This window comes from Branchiostoma floridae, chromosome 4, assembly GCF_000003815.2.
Source record: "Branchiostoma floridae strain S238N-H82 chromosome 4, Bfl_VNyyK, whole genome shotgun sequence".
Taxonomy (NCBI): Eukaryota; Metazoa; Chordata; class Leptocardii; order Amphioxiformes; family Branchiostomatidae; genus Branchiostoma; species Branchiostoma floridae.
Window position 1 is genome coordinate 19,391,901 of NC_049982.1, and position 14,051 is coordinate 19,405,951.

The 14,051-nt window shown below is 47.6% G+C and overlaps 1 protein-coding gene and 1 non-coding gene across 2 annotated transcripts in view; one reads left to right on the forward strand and one right to left on the reverse strand.

The window, feature by feature from the left end:
* Nucleotides 1-14,051, reverse strand: part of LOC118413613 — a 46,714-nt gene that overhangs the window by 17,453 nt on the left and 15,210 nt on the right. Inside the window, 19 exon segments of the mRNA XM_035817139.1 lie at nucleotides 4,067-4,404; nucleotides 4,603-4,732; nucleotides 5,021-5,137; nucleotides 5,403-5,555; nucleotides 5,948-6,163; nucleotides 6,328-6,989; nucleotides 7,897-7,975; nucleotides 7,977-8,227; nucleotides 8,349-8,478; nucleotides 8,661-8,783; nucleotides 8,935-9,087; nucleotides 9,201-9,419; nucleotides 9,688-10,408; nucleotides 11,308-11,644; nucleotides 11,760-11,889; nucleotides 12,258-12,380; nucleotides 12,525-12,677; nucleotides 12,786-13,004; nucleotides 13,218-14,015. Of these exon segments, the coding sequence (XP_035673032.1) occupies nucleotides 4,067-4,404; nucleotides 4,603-4,732; nucleotides 5,021-5,137; nucleotides 5,403-5,555; nucleotides 5,948-6,163; nucleotides 6,328-6,989; nucleotides 7,897-7,975; nucleotides 7,977-8,227; nucleotides 8,349-8,478; nucleotides 8,661-8,783; nucleotides 8,935-9,087; nucleotides 9,201-9,419; nucleotides 9,688-10,408; nucleotides 11,308-11,644; nucleotides 11,760-11,889; nucleotides 12,258-12,380; nucleotides 12,525-12,677; nucleotides 12,786-13,004; nucleotides 13,218-14,015 (5,052 nt within the window).
* On the forward strand, nucleotides 3,457-3,528 carry Trnad-guc. The gene has a single exon. It is a non-coding gene; the product is annotated as a tRNA-Asp (tRNA).

Consider the following 14,051-nt stretch of genomic DNA (forward strand, 5'->3'; position numbering starts at 1 on the left):
GGTTGCTGCTTGCCGGTCGTCGCCTCTATGGGCTCTCAGTGTTTACAAGTGCCTTTGTTTTGGGATTTGCCGGCCTTTGCCCGATGTTCGCCCGATTTCGAATAAGTCAGTATTATTGTATTGCGATGAAGCAGACTGGTATGTTCACTTGTGGCTCTTGTGGTAGCCATTGGATTGGTTTATCACAACATTCCTGTCAATATTCCAGTGTGCTAAATTTAGTTCTAAATATTCCCCACATCTCAGAAATCAAAGTTGATACAAAGATGTGTTTTTTTACAAGGTTAGTCAGTTGTGTGTGTGTGTGTGTATCGGCAAAACGGAATTACTTGTAGGTAGTATTAGGTATCAGCTCGTGGAACTCTAGTTATAAAGGTGTCGGCGAATCGTCTGACAGCGAAACGTCTTGGCAGCGAATTGCCCTGATGGTTACACGATCAGGACGGTCTCGTCATGTGGATTGTAAGAAACTAGGACAGTTATACTCGTCTCGACTGGGATCGGCCGACCGTGATTCATTATTCAACGGTTTCCGCGTCTAGCACATTGTTGTGGGTAAGAAGAATAGTATCGTAGTCTTTAGCCTGGGTAACGTTAACGTTACCATCCGGATAATAGTTCGCTACTATGCTCGCTTCTGCTATCATATAGAGAAACGACATATAACGTTACGTTTGTGAAGGTTCTCTCACTCAGTCTCATCCTCGCCGCATATCAGACTTCGCTGAGGCGGGCCGTCATCGCTCTCCAAGTCTTCCTGTCTGAAGCTGCTCTCTGCACTCCCTCCCAAGTGCATCCCATCTCTGCCAGGTCACGCTCTACTGTTCGCCTCCACGTCATGGCTTGCCCTCCCCTCTTTCTCCTTCCAGCTGGACACCAGCTCAGCACTACTCTGGGAAGTCGCTGTCTTGGCATTCTCACAACATGCCCCAGCCACCGTAACCTTGCTTTCTGGATAAGTGTGGAGAGTCTAGGTTGTCCAGTACGATTTCTGACAGTGTTGTTACTGATGTGCTGTTGCCACCTGATCCTTAGGATGTCCCTAAGCCATCTCTGGTCTGGAGCATCTAACCTCTTTTCCTGGTTGGAAGTTAGCTGCCAGGTTTCGGCTCCGTACATGACCGTAGTGAGTACACAGGCATTGTAGATGCGAATCTTTGTTGCAATCGTTATGTGCTTGTCTTTCCAAACCTTCTTCAATCTTCTAAATGCTGTTGATCCAAGTCCTATTCTGTTTCTAATTTCAATGTTAATGTCATTTTCCTTATGTGCTGTGCTACCTAGGTACGGTGAACTGAGATACTTCTTCTAGGTTTTCCCCATTCAGCTTTATGGCCACTGCTGTTTCCTGTTTGACCGTCATCACTTTGGTCTTCTTTTCATTGATAGAAAGTCCAACTGAGGAACCAGTAGTGTCCAGCTTGTTGGTTTTTTCCTGCATGTGTGCCCTTTCCTCACTTAGCAGTGCCAAGTCGTCCGCGAAGTCTAGGTCTTCCAGCTGGCCGTGTCTTGTCCATGGTATACCCAGTTTGCTGTCTTTCGTCACAGTTTCCATCACCCAGTCAATCACCAAACCAAACAGTACGTGGTGATAGCACACACCCCTGTCGCACACCTGTGACAACACTGAACCATGACGAGACATCTCCGCTGTCCAACCTTACAGCACATTCACACCCGTTGTACAATTTGTGAAGGTTAGACATCCAGGATATGATAAATAGATGATGGTTCAAACTCTTCTTCTGGATAATATCGAAACGTCTGAATAAAATTTTGATATTATTCAGAAGAAGAGTTTGAACCATCATCTATTTGACATATAACGTTACATAGTGTATGATAAATGTCAGAGCGAGAAGCGACTGTATATAGTATACAATGAACACCGGAGCGAACTTCTTTCCGGATGGTACCCAGGCTACAAAACTTTATCATTGAGTCTGAAAAATGAAACCCTCCCCATATATTCTACAAAACAGAACGGGGTCATCTAAGTTCAAACTCATGATGTTCTGTTGATGTCAGTACGATTCTAAATTCTCCAGGACAACGCCATGGTAACAAGGTGTTCTAGAATGATCCATGATTTTGGCAGGTAAGGACAGGTTTTTCTTCATGCTGTTTTTGTAGAGTTTCTTTTATACAAAACCAGGAAAGACCCGGAATTGCGGCTTTCATTGGTGTCAACACTTTTTCCAGTGATTCAAGTTACCAGTATCTCTCTGTCGATTGATACCTCAAGGTACAAAAATAAAACCACCCCTTCTCTTCCGGGCATGGAATGTCTGTTTCGAATGTTTCAACCGTTGACTTTCAAATCTCGCACTTGTGACTTTGACACCGAGGAGGAAGGTTCTATCTTTTCTCTCCGAGTTCGAATCGCGTTCTGAAGCCTCTCGGAGAACGACGATCGCTTGGAAGGATTCCGACATGAGTTGTTTCTCTCCGATGTTCACTTCGCCTGGCGCTTTACAGGTTCTTATCACCGGGCGGTGGTGAGGGGCCCAGGTGCCGAGACGGTTAGTGTGTGTGTTTACCCGGGCCCAGGTGCCGAGACGGTTAGCGCGTGTGTTTACAGGTTCTTATCACCGGCAGCGGCGGGGATGTGAGGCCCAGGTGCCGAGACGGTTAGTGTGTGTGTTTACAGGTTCTTACCACCGGCAGCGGAGGGGATGTAAGGCCCAGGTGCCGAGTCGGTTAGTGTGTGTGTTCACAGGTTCTTATCACCGGCAGCTGAGGGGATGTGAAGCCCAGGTTAGTGTGTGTGTTTACCGGGGCCTAGGTGCCGAGACGGTTAGCGTGTGTGTTTACCGGGGCCTAGGTGCCGAGACGGTTAGCGTGTGTGTTTACCCGGGCCCAGGTGCCGAGACGGTTAGCGCGTGCAGTGTGTTTACATGTTCTTATCACCGGCAGCGATACTGACATGAGGCGAGCGTCGACCCCAGTACAGGGCTGTGTACCGTAAAAGAATTCAGATACAGGTACGGCTATGTAGGTGGAGATCCGGACCTGGACCTAAACAACGGTTCGGCCAATTATTTGTACATATACGTCGTGACATATAGCCAACTATTTTTACCCTCGCCGAGAAGGTTATGTTTTGGTGCCGTTTTGGTTTGGTGTGTTTCTTTGTGGATAGTATAACTCAAGACAGGTCGTGGATGGCTTTGTATGATATTTGGTATGTGGAATTTGTCAGCTAAAGCATGGACAAGTTCGATCATAGATCTCCTGGCGGCCCTTTATGATACTGCCGCAGAAACATGAGAAACTGTTTTATGGTACGTCAGTCGAAAAGGCTATCATCATTTGGCGTGAAAAGTATGAGGTCGTGGAACTCTGGTTTATCAGATTTCACGGAACAAACAGTTGTCTGGGCTGGCGATATCCGTGGGATTTTGGTGGACGCCCTTAGATATCCAGGGCATATTTATGGACCACTTTCTATGCCAATCCGTGTTAGTATAGTGGTGAGTATCCCCGCCTGTCACGCGGGAGACCGGGGTTCGATTCCCCGACACGGAGAGCTTCCTTTTTTTTATCCATTATCTCCTGAGTAGTCATCAAATGTCCACCCGACGATGTTTGGAGCGATGAGAAAACAATACGACAGCGCGAACATCGTAAAAACCTCTATAGGAAATCATTTTAATTCAATGATAATTTTCAGCAGACAAATACCAAACCAAACCAAAACTAGAGGGCCCAAAGCAACGAAGCAATAAAAAGTGCAGATCAGAAAAGATACAAAAATGAACATCTGCAAGCAGAGACGACCGTCGATGTTTTACTATTACTTATTGTTTTACGTCGATGAAATTTAGCTAAAGACACCCAGGAAAAAAATACCCAAGATGACCAACAGTAACAGTTACTCAGATGGTTCTCTGCATTTCACTCAGTGACGATGCTACCTGAAACATCTGACAGTTTATGAATATATCCAGTTGCCTGTTATCTTGACTGTTATCTTTTCAACTCACTCTTTGACAAAAAAAAGAACACCGACTAACAGGACAAAAAAGCTGTCCTGTATTTTCTTCATTGAGCTAAAGCACTTCTACATGTTCAGAAAGTTGTACATTGCGGTGACAAGAAAGCAGAGAGTTAAGACCCCGACGTTGGCGTGAGTTGCTGCCGCCCAGCCCGCCGGCCCTCCCCGACACTCCTCCCACATGTCTCTGGTCATCTTGGTGATCTCTGCTCCCTCGGGGAAACCGTTACTAGCGATGATATCGGTGTAAAAGCCGGCCGATCTCTTCGGTGTTCTTGGCCGGTTCGGGTCGGTGAAGTTGACGTAGATGAGCCCAAACCGCTCCGTGTAACCCTTGTCCCACTCGAAGTTGTCCATGAAGGACCAGGCGGTGTACGACTTCACCTTGACGTCGTCGTCTTTTATAGCTAAAATGACAAAGATAGAACTGTTAAGATGCAACAAAAAGTTTCTTTTTATAACAAAATTATCATATTTTCAACGAACCAGGTAAAGGCTAGTTTTGGCTATGATTTCTAGTGCTGACTTGCAGGAAAATTATATAGTAATCTTAAGTAGCGGCAGCCTAGTGCTTGCCTAGCATTTTCACATGTGCCACCGCTTACCCTTCAGAACCTCGTCGATGTACGTCATGTAGTAACAGACGCGATCCGTGTCCTCCAGGATGGGCGGCTGTACGTCGGGATCTGACCGGCCGTTCTCAGTGATGTACACGTCAGGATCACCGTAGGTTTGCTGAAAAGACATCAACACCTTTTACGTCTAATACAATATCTAATTTTTAGTGTCACATTATCTGCTTGCTGGCAATGTTGTCCGTATCATTTCCAGTACATATGAGTATGCGTCCTTTTAGTCACTTCTGTTTGCTCACCTACGCATAGTGGACGCTGTCAGTCAAACAGGACATGGTTTGATACGTCTTGTTCTTTAGAAAAGATTGTTCTTTTTTATCAGGTCGTTTATGTAAGTTGTTTTTAAGACAGGCAATAGGTAAGAACATTTTGTAAAAGAATCCTGTACCTTGATGTGCTTGAGCAGCCTGCGGAGCCCCCAGGGCACCACGTACAGCCAGCTGGAGGCAGACTGCGGCCACTCCGGAGCTACCGTCGCCTCGATCGTGTCACGAAAGGTGTAGCCCTGATTGCAGAGAAAAGTCCATAAGGTTTCTAGAATTTATGTCGATGAAGGACCAGACATCCTGGTTATAAGATACGCTGAATAGCAATTATTTAAGCGTTTGTATATGTGGATTTTGGAAATGGTCAGACGTTTCAGATAACATCAGTTATCTTTCGTCAGTGACGCTGAATAGATCTATGAATTGATATGCAACGGATATTATCTGAAACGTCTGACCGTTAACAGAATCATATTCAGTTGCTTGAGCAATTGCAACACTTACTGCTGTGCCGACAGTGACGTCCCTGCTGGTGACGATTCGCGTTTTGTAGTGGTTCAAGCCGAAGAAGTCTGCCGTACCGGCAATGTAGGCCGCATCCTCAGTGGAGAATTCCGGGACAGTTTCCCCTGGATTGGCCAAGCCGACTTGTTGCAACTGTGGGGAAGTAAAAAAGTTTAAAAAAAAACTGCTTTTACGTGCATTTCGTTAGACCATGTCACTGCTGTATGTTTTGCCATGTGCGGACAGTCGGCAAGGAATCGCCGGTATTTCAAGAAAGGTGAATAATTAGTAACCTGTCCTAGTAACCTTACGACCCTAATGGCTGTACAAATAGCAACTCTTGTTTTGTGATAATTATGTCTGTGTTTACGCAAGGAGGGTGTTTTTAACTTAACATAGTCCTATTGATACGACGGAATCTGTGTTACTCAGATAGCGTCGTACTATAGAACTATGTTACTTTCGGTCGAAGCAATGAAACTAATCATGAAGTGGAGTTGTCTTTAGAAATCTATATCAAAGTTAACTTCCCGGGCCTAACTTACCCCTTCCTTGATGAACGGTGGATAGTCGCCGTCCACGTAGATGGGATGGGCGAACCAGCCGCTGTAGATCTGCATGTAGCGGTCCGTGGCCTGGACGTCTGCAGGGAGGTCAGGGTCACGAGGTTCCGCCCAGTCCAAGTTCAGGGTGATTCCTACAATCCCTCCCTGAGTTGATCTAAAGTCTCTGTCGTATGTGTGGTACGCCCTCGCATGGGCCTGACGGGGGAAAAGGCAAACTGAGCTTGACCTACTAACACTCACATGTTTCTCAAACGCCTCTTAGTTGGTTAAAACTGCATCATATCATCCAACATTTACACACCCATACGTAACTTTTTAGAAATTCCTTAAAACGACAATAATTCTCAGATACCGCATACCTTGATGATGGTATGGCCACACCTGTAGGCAGAGAGTAAGGTCAGATCCCGCACACCTGGAGCGCGCGTCCCGGTCTCGTACCCCTTGTTGCACACTGGCTTTGGCTCGTTAAACGTGATCCAGTACCTCACTCTGTCCCCGAAAGTCTGGAACGCGAAGGCTGCAAAGTCGTTGAAGTGATCCACCAGCGTTTCGTTCACCCACCCTCCGTACCTGTCCTGTAGGGCCTGCGGGAGGTCCCAGTGGTAAAGTGTCACCATCGGGGTGATGCCGTTTGCCAGCAGTTCGTCTATGACGTTATTGTAGTAGTTGACTCCGTCTGGGTTGACGCCCCCTGCCCGAGTACCGTCAGGGAAGATCCGCGGCCATGACAGAGACAAACGGTAATCCTGCAGGCCCATGTTCTTCATGAGCTGCACGTCTTCTCGGTACTTGTTGTAGCTGTCACAGGCCACGTCTCCAGTGTCCCCACGGTCTACCTTACCAGGTGTGTGGGAGAACCTGTCCCAGATGGACTCACCTTTGCCGCTGGCGTTCCAGGCGCCCTCGATCTGGTAAGCGGCGGTGGCAGTGCTGAAGCTGAACCCGTCTGGGAAACGGCCTGGAAGGAAGCTGTCTCTCGTCGCGTCGTAAGCGCCATAGTCGTACACGGCACAACACGCTGTGCTTAACAGCACGGAGAAGGTCAACAGGGGGAGCATGGTGAGATCTCACGGGTCGGAGCAGCGGATAAGCGCGCTAGTGCCCTTCTGACAGCAGCTTAATGTTCACAATGCAGCTGTGGCGGTTAGATTTGAAAAGCACTAAGCACACTGACCTTTAATCTACAATTATTAGTTAACGATTGATAATTGTTACGAACCCTTTGTAACCCAACTAGGGAAGGTCATGCTAGCCTCCCTTCTCGGCCTTCCACAGAATCTGACGATTTTTGTTTAGGGCCAAAATAGGAGTGCTGATTCATGACTTTCAACGTGTCGCGGCCAGGTTGTTATGCCGGGAAGGTTCTTATTATGCCAAACATTCGTGAACCTGGATGCGATATGTTAAAAATTGTGAATCAGCACTAACCCCTAGACCCCCCCCCCCCAAAAAAAAAAAAAAAAATTAAAAAAATAAATAAAAAAACGCCAGCGCCCGAAGACCGGGAAGAAGTCCAGGCCATACTTTTGGCATTTTTAAAATCGCTTACTATGCACAGTTCTGCCACATTCCTTATTCGTGCTATATCATTATACCCAAGCTATGTTAAGTTAACCATGTAACATACATGGTTCGGACATATGCCACGTTTTTCAGTCTTTTACCATTGCAACCAATTTTGAATCAAACCTAAAAAAAATCAAAACCAATCTTTTGCAGCTATGAAAACTAGACAAAGCAAGAAAGATTATAGACAAAAAATAAACACAGCTAAAAATTTAAAGGCACGGGTGAGCATTGTGTTGAAAAATGTTTATTCCACGCATACCTTCAGTATGATAAAGTACTTTCACCAAGGACATTGTATGATGTAATTGAATTTACCAATGAGGCTAAGACACTTCTACATGTTGTACATGTTGTACATGTTGTCAGAAAGTTGTACATCGCGGTGACTAGGTAGCAGAGAGCTAAGAGCCCGACGTTGGCTCGGGTTGCTGCCGCCCGGCCCTCCCCGACACTCCTCCCACCTGCTCCGCACCATCGCGGTGACCTCTGCTCCCTCGGGGAAGCCGTTATTGGCGATGACGTCCTTGTAGAATCCGGCGGACTGCTTGGGTGTTCTGGGCCGGTTCGGGTCGGTGAAGTTAACGCAGTGCAGCCCGAACCGCTCCGTGTAGCCCTCGGCCCACTCGAAGTTGTCCATCAGGGACCAGGCGGTGTAGGCCCGAACCTTCACTCCGTCCAGGTCGATAGCTGCGATTATTGGGTGATAGACAGCAAAATCAATGGTACAAGTACCGAGATGCCAATAGATTCGTAATAAGATAAACTTGTCTATAATTCCTGATAGAAATATAGCACCTCAGGCTCTCACCTTTCAGAACCTCGTTGATGTACCCCATGTAGAAACAGAGGCGGCCAGTCTCCTCCAAGATGGGCGGATCCGCCTCTTCTTCAGACCAGCCGTTCTCGGTGATGTAGATGTCAGGATCGTTGTAGTGTTGCTGTAAAAGAGTGGTTGTACTTTGTGATGCTTACTGATACCTGCTGGCGCTATGTAAGGTTGAGTTTTCTCCAACATTTAAATCGGTACACAAATAAAAAGAATACGAGAATTATGAAATATTGGGAAAAGATGGACTGAAGCGCCTAGAACTTCCCTCCATGGAAAGTCATGATAGCGTACCTTGATGTAGTGGAGCAGCCTGCGGATCCCCCACGGCACGGAGTAGAGCCAACTGGAAGCCGCCTGGGGCCACTCGGGCGCCACGGTGGACTTCAAGTCCTGGTCGGTCCAGAAAACAGGGTACTGAGGAAGAGATCAATGACTTTATATTAAGAAAGAAACCCGTTTGCATCCTGACCAAAATACTTTGGCGCCATCTCTGAGGTCAAATCACCATGTCTCTTGAAAGACCCATGAGCTTTAACAAGTATCTAGGACTATGACAATAACTTACCTGACCGGTTAATACCTTGTCTTTCACGATCCCAGATGAATAATGGTTCAGCCCGAAGAAGTCGTAGGTACCGCTGATGTTGGCAATCTCGGCTGGGGTGAACTTTGGCAGACGGGACTCCTGGAAACCCTGCGCCAGACTCTTCCGCAAGATCTGTTACGTAAGATGTGCAACTGTTAGACCAGAACAGCAAAGGTATTTCATGATTACACCTGTATGTGTACAAAAAGAACTTAGATAGAAACATTGGGAGTATGTATACTCACGATATCCTTCATGGCAGGAGGATAGTCGCCTTCTGAAGTGTAGATCGGGTGAGCGAACCAGCCCATCTGGAACTGGAGGCTGCGGTCGGCAGCGACGACATCAGCCGGGAGGTCCGGGTCGAACGGCTCGGTCCAGCCGGAGCTGAGCGTGATGCTGACTTGTCCTCCCTGGTCCCGGCGAAAGTTCTGGTCGTAGCTGTGCCACGCTCTGGCATGGGCCTTGGGAGAATCAGCGCAAACGTTTCGTAAAAACAATTATTCAGCATCGCTACATACATTGACATGACATGAGTTTGTCGAAAGAACAAGACGCCAAGATACTTAGTTGTTCGGCCTCCCTTACTTCAATCAAGGTAAATGCAACTGTAACTCGCCTCATGTACAGTGTACCACACAATTTAAAGGCGTTACTGTTAACCATCGCCCAAACCTCCTCCCCTACTTTATGGGTGGGTTGAATCTTATGTAGGTATGGCCGTAAACATACCTTCAACAGAGTGTGTCCGCAGAGATAAGTAGAGTTTCCTGAGTCTTGTATGCCGGGAGCGTGGAATCCCAAACCATACCCAACCACGCACACCGCCCAGGGCTCGTTAAACGTGATCCAGTACCTCACTCTGTCCCCGAAAGTCTGGAACACGAAATCCGCGTAGTCGTTGAAGTGATCTACAAGCGTCTCGTTCACCCATCCTCCGTACCTGTCCTGTAGGGCCTGCGGGAGGTCCCAGTGGTAAAGTGTCACCATCGGGGTGATGCCGTTTGCGAGCAGTTCGTCTATGACGTTATTGTAGTAGTCGACTCCAGCTTGATTAACACCGCCCGCTACAGTACCGTCCGGAAAGATTCTCGGCCATGACAGAGAGAAGCGGTAGTACTTCAGACCCATGGCCTTCATGAGCTGCACGTCTTCTCGGTACTTGTTGTAGCTGTCACAGGCCACGTCTCCAGTGTCCCCACGGTCTACCTTACCAGGTGTGTGGGAGAACCTGTCCCAGATGGACTCACCTTTGCCGTCCACGTTCCATGCGCCCTCGATCTGGTAGGACGCCGTGGCCGTGCTCCAGATGAAGTCGTCAGGAAACGTACCTGGTCTAAAGTTGTCTCTGGTTGAGTCGTACGCGCCATAGTCGTACACGGCACCACAAACCATCCCTTGTATAAGGGTCGTTGCGAACAGAGCCAGTATGATAGTTACCATCATGTCTCCGCTCTATAATTGACTGTTAGAAATGGTATTGACTGCAGAGCCTACGTTGATCTAGCTCGTGTCTGCGTCAAAGATTAGGCCATAAACCGTGTCTGGTTACTCAGCGCCCCGTCACAAAAAAATGGCCAACTAAATCAGCACAATGTTTTGCCTACGAACAATTTTTGCTTTAACTCTCCGATGTCGTCAGGTTGAAACTAGGCTTTGGTATAAAGGAATCGATGGTATCTAAAACTATGTGGCGTTCGTATTCCCTGACAGCGTTATGCTCATTCAACGCTGAGAAAATCATAACCTTATGAACGATCCCGTTAAGGTCAAAGTGACAAGAGGAGAGTTCATCCTGATGTTGTTAATCATTACCCATGTTCTTTGTTACCAGTTTGCTACAAGTAGTTATTGGGTCTGGTACTTGACTGAATTATACCATCAATTATTGGTTAGGTAGCCTTCTTCTCAACTGTACAATGATCACGGTAAGGTATCACGATAAGTATGACATTAAATGTTTCATCGCTGACTATGCTTTTCGAGTTGGAGATGCCGCCATACTTCCCAATCAATTATTTGCATACGTTCCTTTCTACCACCACAATGTGTACACCACAGCACATGATAACAATCAAGTTTTCAAAAAGCCGTTAACAGTTGCCATCCCGCTATTGCAATCAAAATTGAACAGAATAAGTTCAAAGTTCTTAAACCAATATTGATCTCCAGTGGAATCTAGATAAAGCTATGGAAATTGCAAATCAGAAAAAAAAACAAAGAAGGACATCCAAACGCAAGGTAAGTATCGTGTTGAAATAATGCTTTATTCCACGCGAAATTTCTAACCTAGAACGTCCAGAAAAAATGCAAAAACAATAAACACATGGCACTAGATACAGACATTTCTACATGTTTAGAAAGTTGTGCATCGCGGTGACTAGGAAGCAGAGAGCTAAGAGCCCGACGTTGGCGCGGGTTGCTGCCGCCCAGCCCGCCGGCCCTCCCCGACACTCCTCCCACCTACTCCGCACCATCGTAGTTACCTCTGCTCCCTCGGGGAAGCCGTTATTGGCGATGACGTCCTTGTAGAATCCGGCGGACTGCTTGGGTGTCCTGGGCCGGTTCGGGTCGGTGAAGTTCACGGAGTGCAGCCCGAACCGCTCCGTGTAGCCCTCGGCCCACTCGAAGTTGTCCATCAGGGACCAGGCGGTGTAGGCCCGAACCTTCACTCCGTCCAGGTCGATAGCTGCGATTATTGGGTGACAGACAGCAAAATCAATGATACAAGTACAGGGATGCCAATAGATTCGTAATAAGAAAAACTTGTCTATAATTCCCGATAGAAATATAGTACCTCTCACCTTTCAGAACCTCGTTGATGTACCCCATGTAGAAACAGAGGCGGCCCGTGTCCTCCAAGATGGGCGGATCCGCCTCTTCTTCAGACCAGCCGTTCTCGGTGATGTAGATGTCGGGATCATTGTAGTTTTGCTGTAGAAGAGTGGTTGCACTTTGTGATGCTTACTGATACCTGACGCTATGGAAGATTAAATTTTCTCCAACTTTTAAATCGATATACAAATAAAAAGAATACGGGAATTATGAAATATTGGGAAAATATGGACTGAAGCGCCTAGAATTTCCCTCCGTACGAGGGATCGCTGTCGTTGTTTATATCCGGAGTATTGGGCGGTTGGTGCCTACCAGATTGGATTAAAAATTGATATTTAGATTTAATAGCAGATCAAATTACTGATTAAAATGTAAATCAATATTTTGCCAAACACCTGCTTTTTGCCTACCACTGCGTCACCGTGACATCATCGCGATCGCTCGTATGGAAAGTCATGATAGCGTACCTTGATGTAGTGGAGCAGCCTGCGGATCCCCCACGGCACGGAGTAGAGCCAACTGGAAGCCGCCTGGGGCCACTCGGGCGCCACGGTGGACTCCAAGTCCTGGTCGGTCCAGAAATTAGGGTCCTGAGGAAGGGGATAAACGACTTTTTTTAAAAGAATGTAACCCGTTTGCATCCTAACCGAGATACTTTGACTACGTCTCTGATGTGTCGCCAAATCATGACCCATGAGCTTTAACAAGTATCTAGGACTATGACAATGACTGACCTGTCCGGTTGAGACCTTATCCTTCACTATCCCTGATGAATAATGGTTCAGCCCGAAGAAGTCGTAGGTACCCCTGATATAGGCGATCTCGGCTGGGGTGAACTGTGGCAGACGGGACTCCTGGAAACCCTGCGCCAGACTCTTCTGCAATATCTATTACGTAACGTGTGCAACTGTTAGAACAGCAGAAGTATTTCGAGATTACACCTGTATGTGTACAAAAAGAACTTAGATAGAAACATTGGGAGTATGTAAACTCACGATATCCTTCATGGCAGGAGGATAGTCGCCTTCTGAAGTGTAGATCGGGTGAGCGAACCAGCCCATCTGGAACTGAAGGTCGCGGTCGGCAGCGACGACATCAGCCGGGAGGTCCGGGTCGAACGGCTCGGTCCAGCCGCAGCTGAGCGTGATGCTGACTTGTCCTCCCTGGTCCCGGCGGAAGTTCTGGTCGTAGCTGTGCCACGCACTGGCGTGAGACTGAAGAAAGCCAGCGTTTAATTGTTGCATGTAACTTGAAAGGTTGATGGACGCCAATGTACGTTTGCATTCCCCATTCCACCCACCTTCCCATAACTTTCTAGTTTAGCATTAGCAGCAGTGATAGGCAAAAATTATCAGTAAAGATCAAACACTGACCCCGCCCCTCGCCTTATTCAGACGCTCTCACTTAATTTCTGTCTTGGGTCGTACCTTTATGATAGTGTGTCCACAGAGGTAGGTGGAGTTCCCTGAGTCCTGTATGCCGGGGGCGTGGCCTCCCGACCCGTAGCCAGCAGTGCACACCACCCAGGGCTCGTTAAACGTGATCCAATACCTCACTCTGTTCCCGAAAGTCTGGAACGCGAAGGTGGCGTAGTCTTTGAAGTGTTCTACGAGCTCCTCGCTGACCCACCCTCCGTACCTGTCCTGTAGGGCCTGCGGGAGGTCCCAGTGGTAAAGTGTCACCATCGGGGTGATGCCGTTTGCGATGAGCTCATTTATGACGTTATTGTAGAAGTCGACTCCAGCTTGGTTGATACCCCCTGCAAGAGTACCGTCAGGAAATATGCGGGTCCAGGAAAGAGAGAAGCGGTAGAATTTTAGGCCCAGGTCCGCCATGAGCTGCACGTCTTCTCGGTACTTATTGTAGCTGTCACAGGCCACGTCTCCGGTATCTTCTCGCTGCACATTACCAGGTGTGTGGGAGAACCTGTCCCAGATGGACTCACCCTTGCCGCTGACGTTCCATGCGCCCTCGATCTGGTAAGCAGCGGTGGCTGTGCTCCAGAAGAAATCGTCGGGAAACTGTCCTGGCATAAATGCGTCCCTAGTTGGGTCGTACGCACCGTAGTCGTACACGGCACCGCAAACTGGTCCCGTCAGAAAAGACGCGACAAGTAGAGCCAGCATGGTAACCGACATCCTGTCCCCTCTCAATGCTGCTAAGAGCTGAAATGACCATGTTGACAGCGGCAAGGTTAAACTAACAGTAACGCTCAGTATTGTTTTAAGGTGTCACAGGTGGTGTAATGATTTACTTCTGGT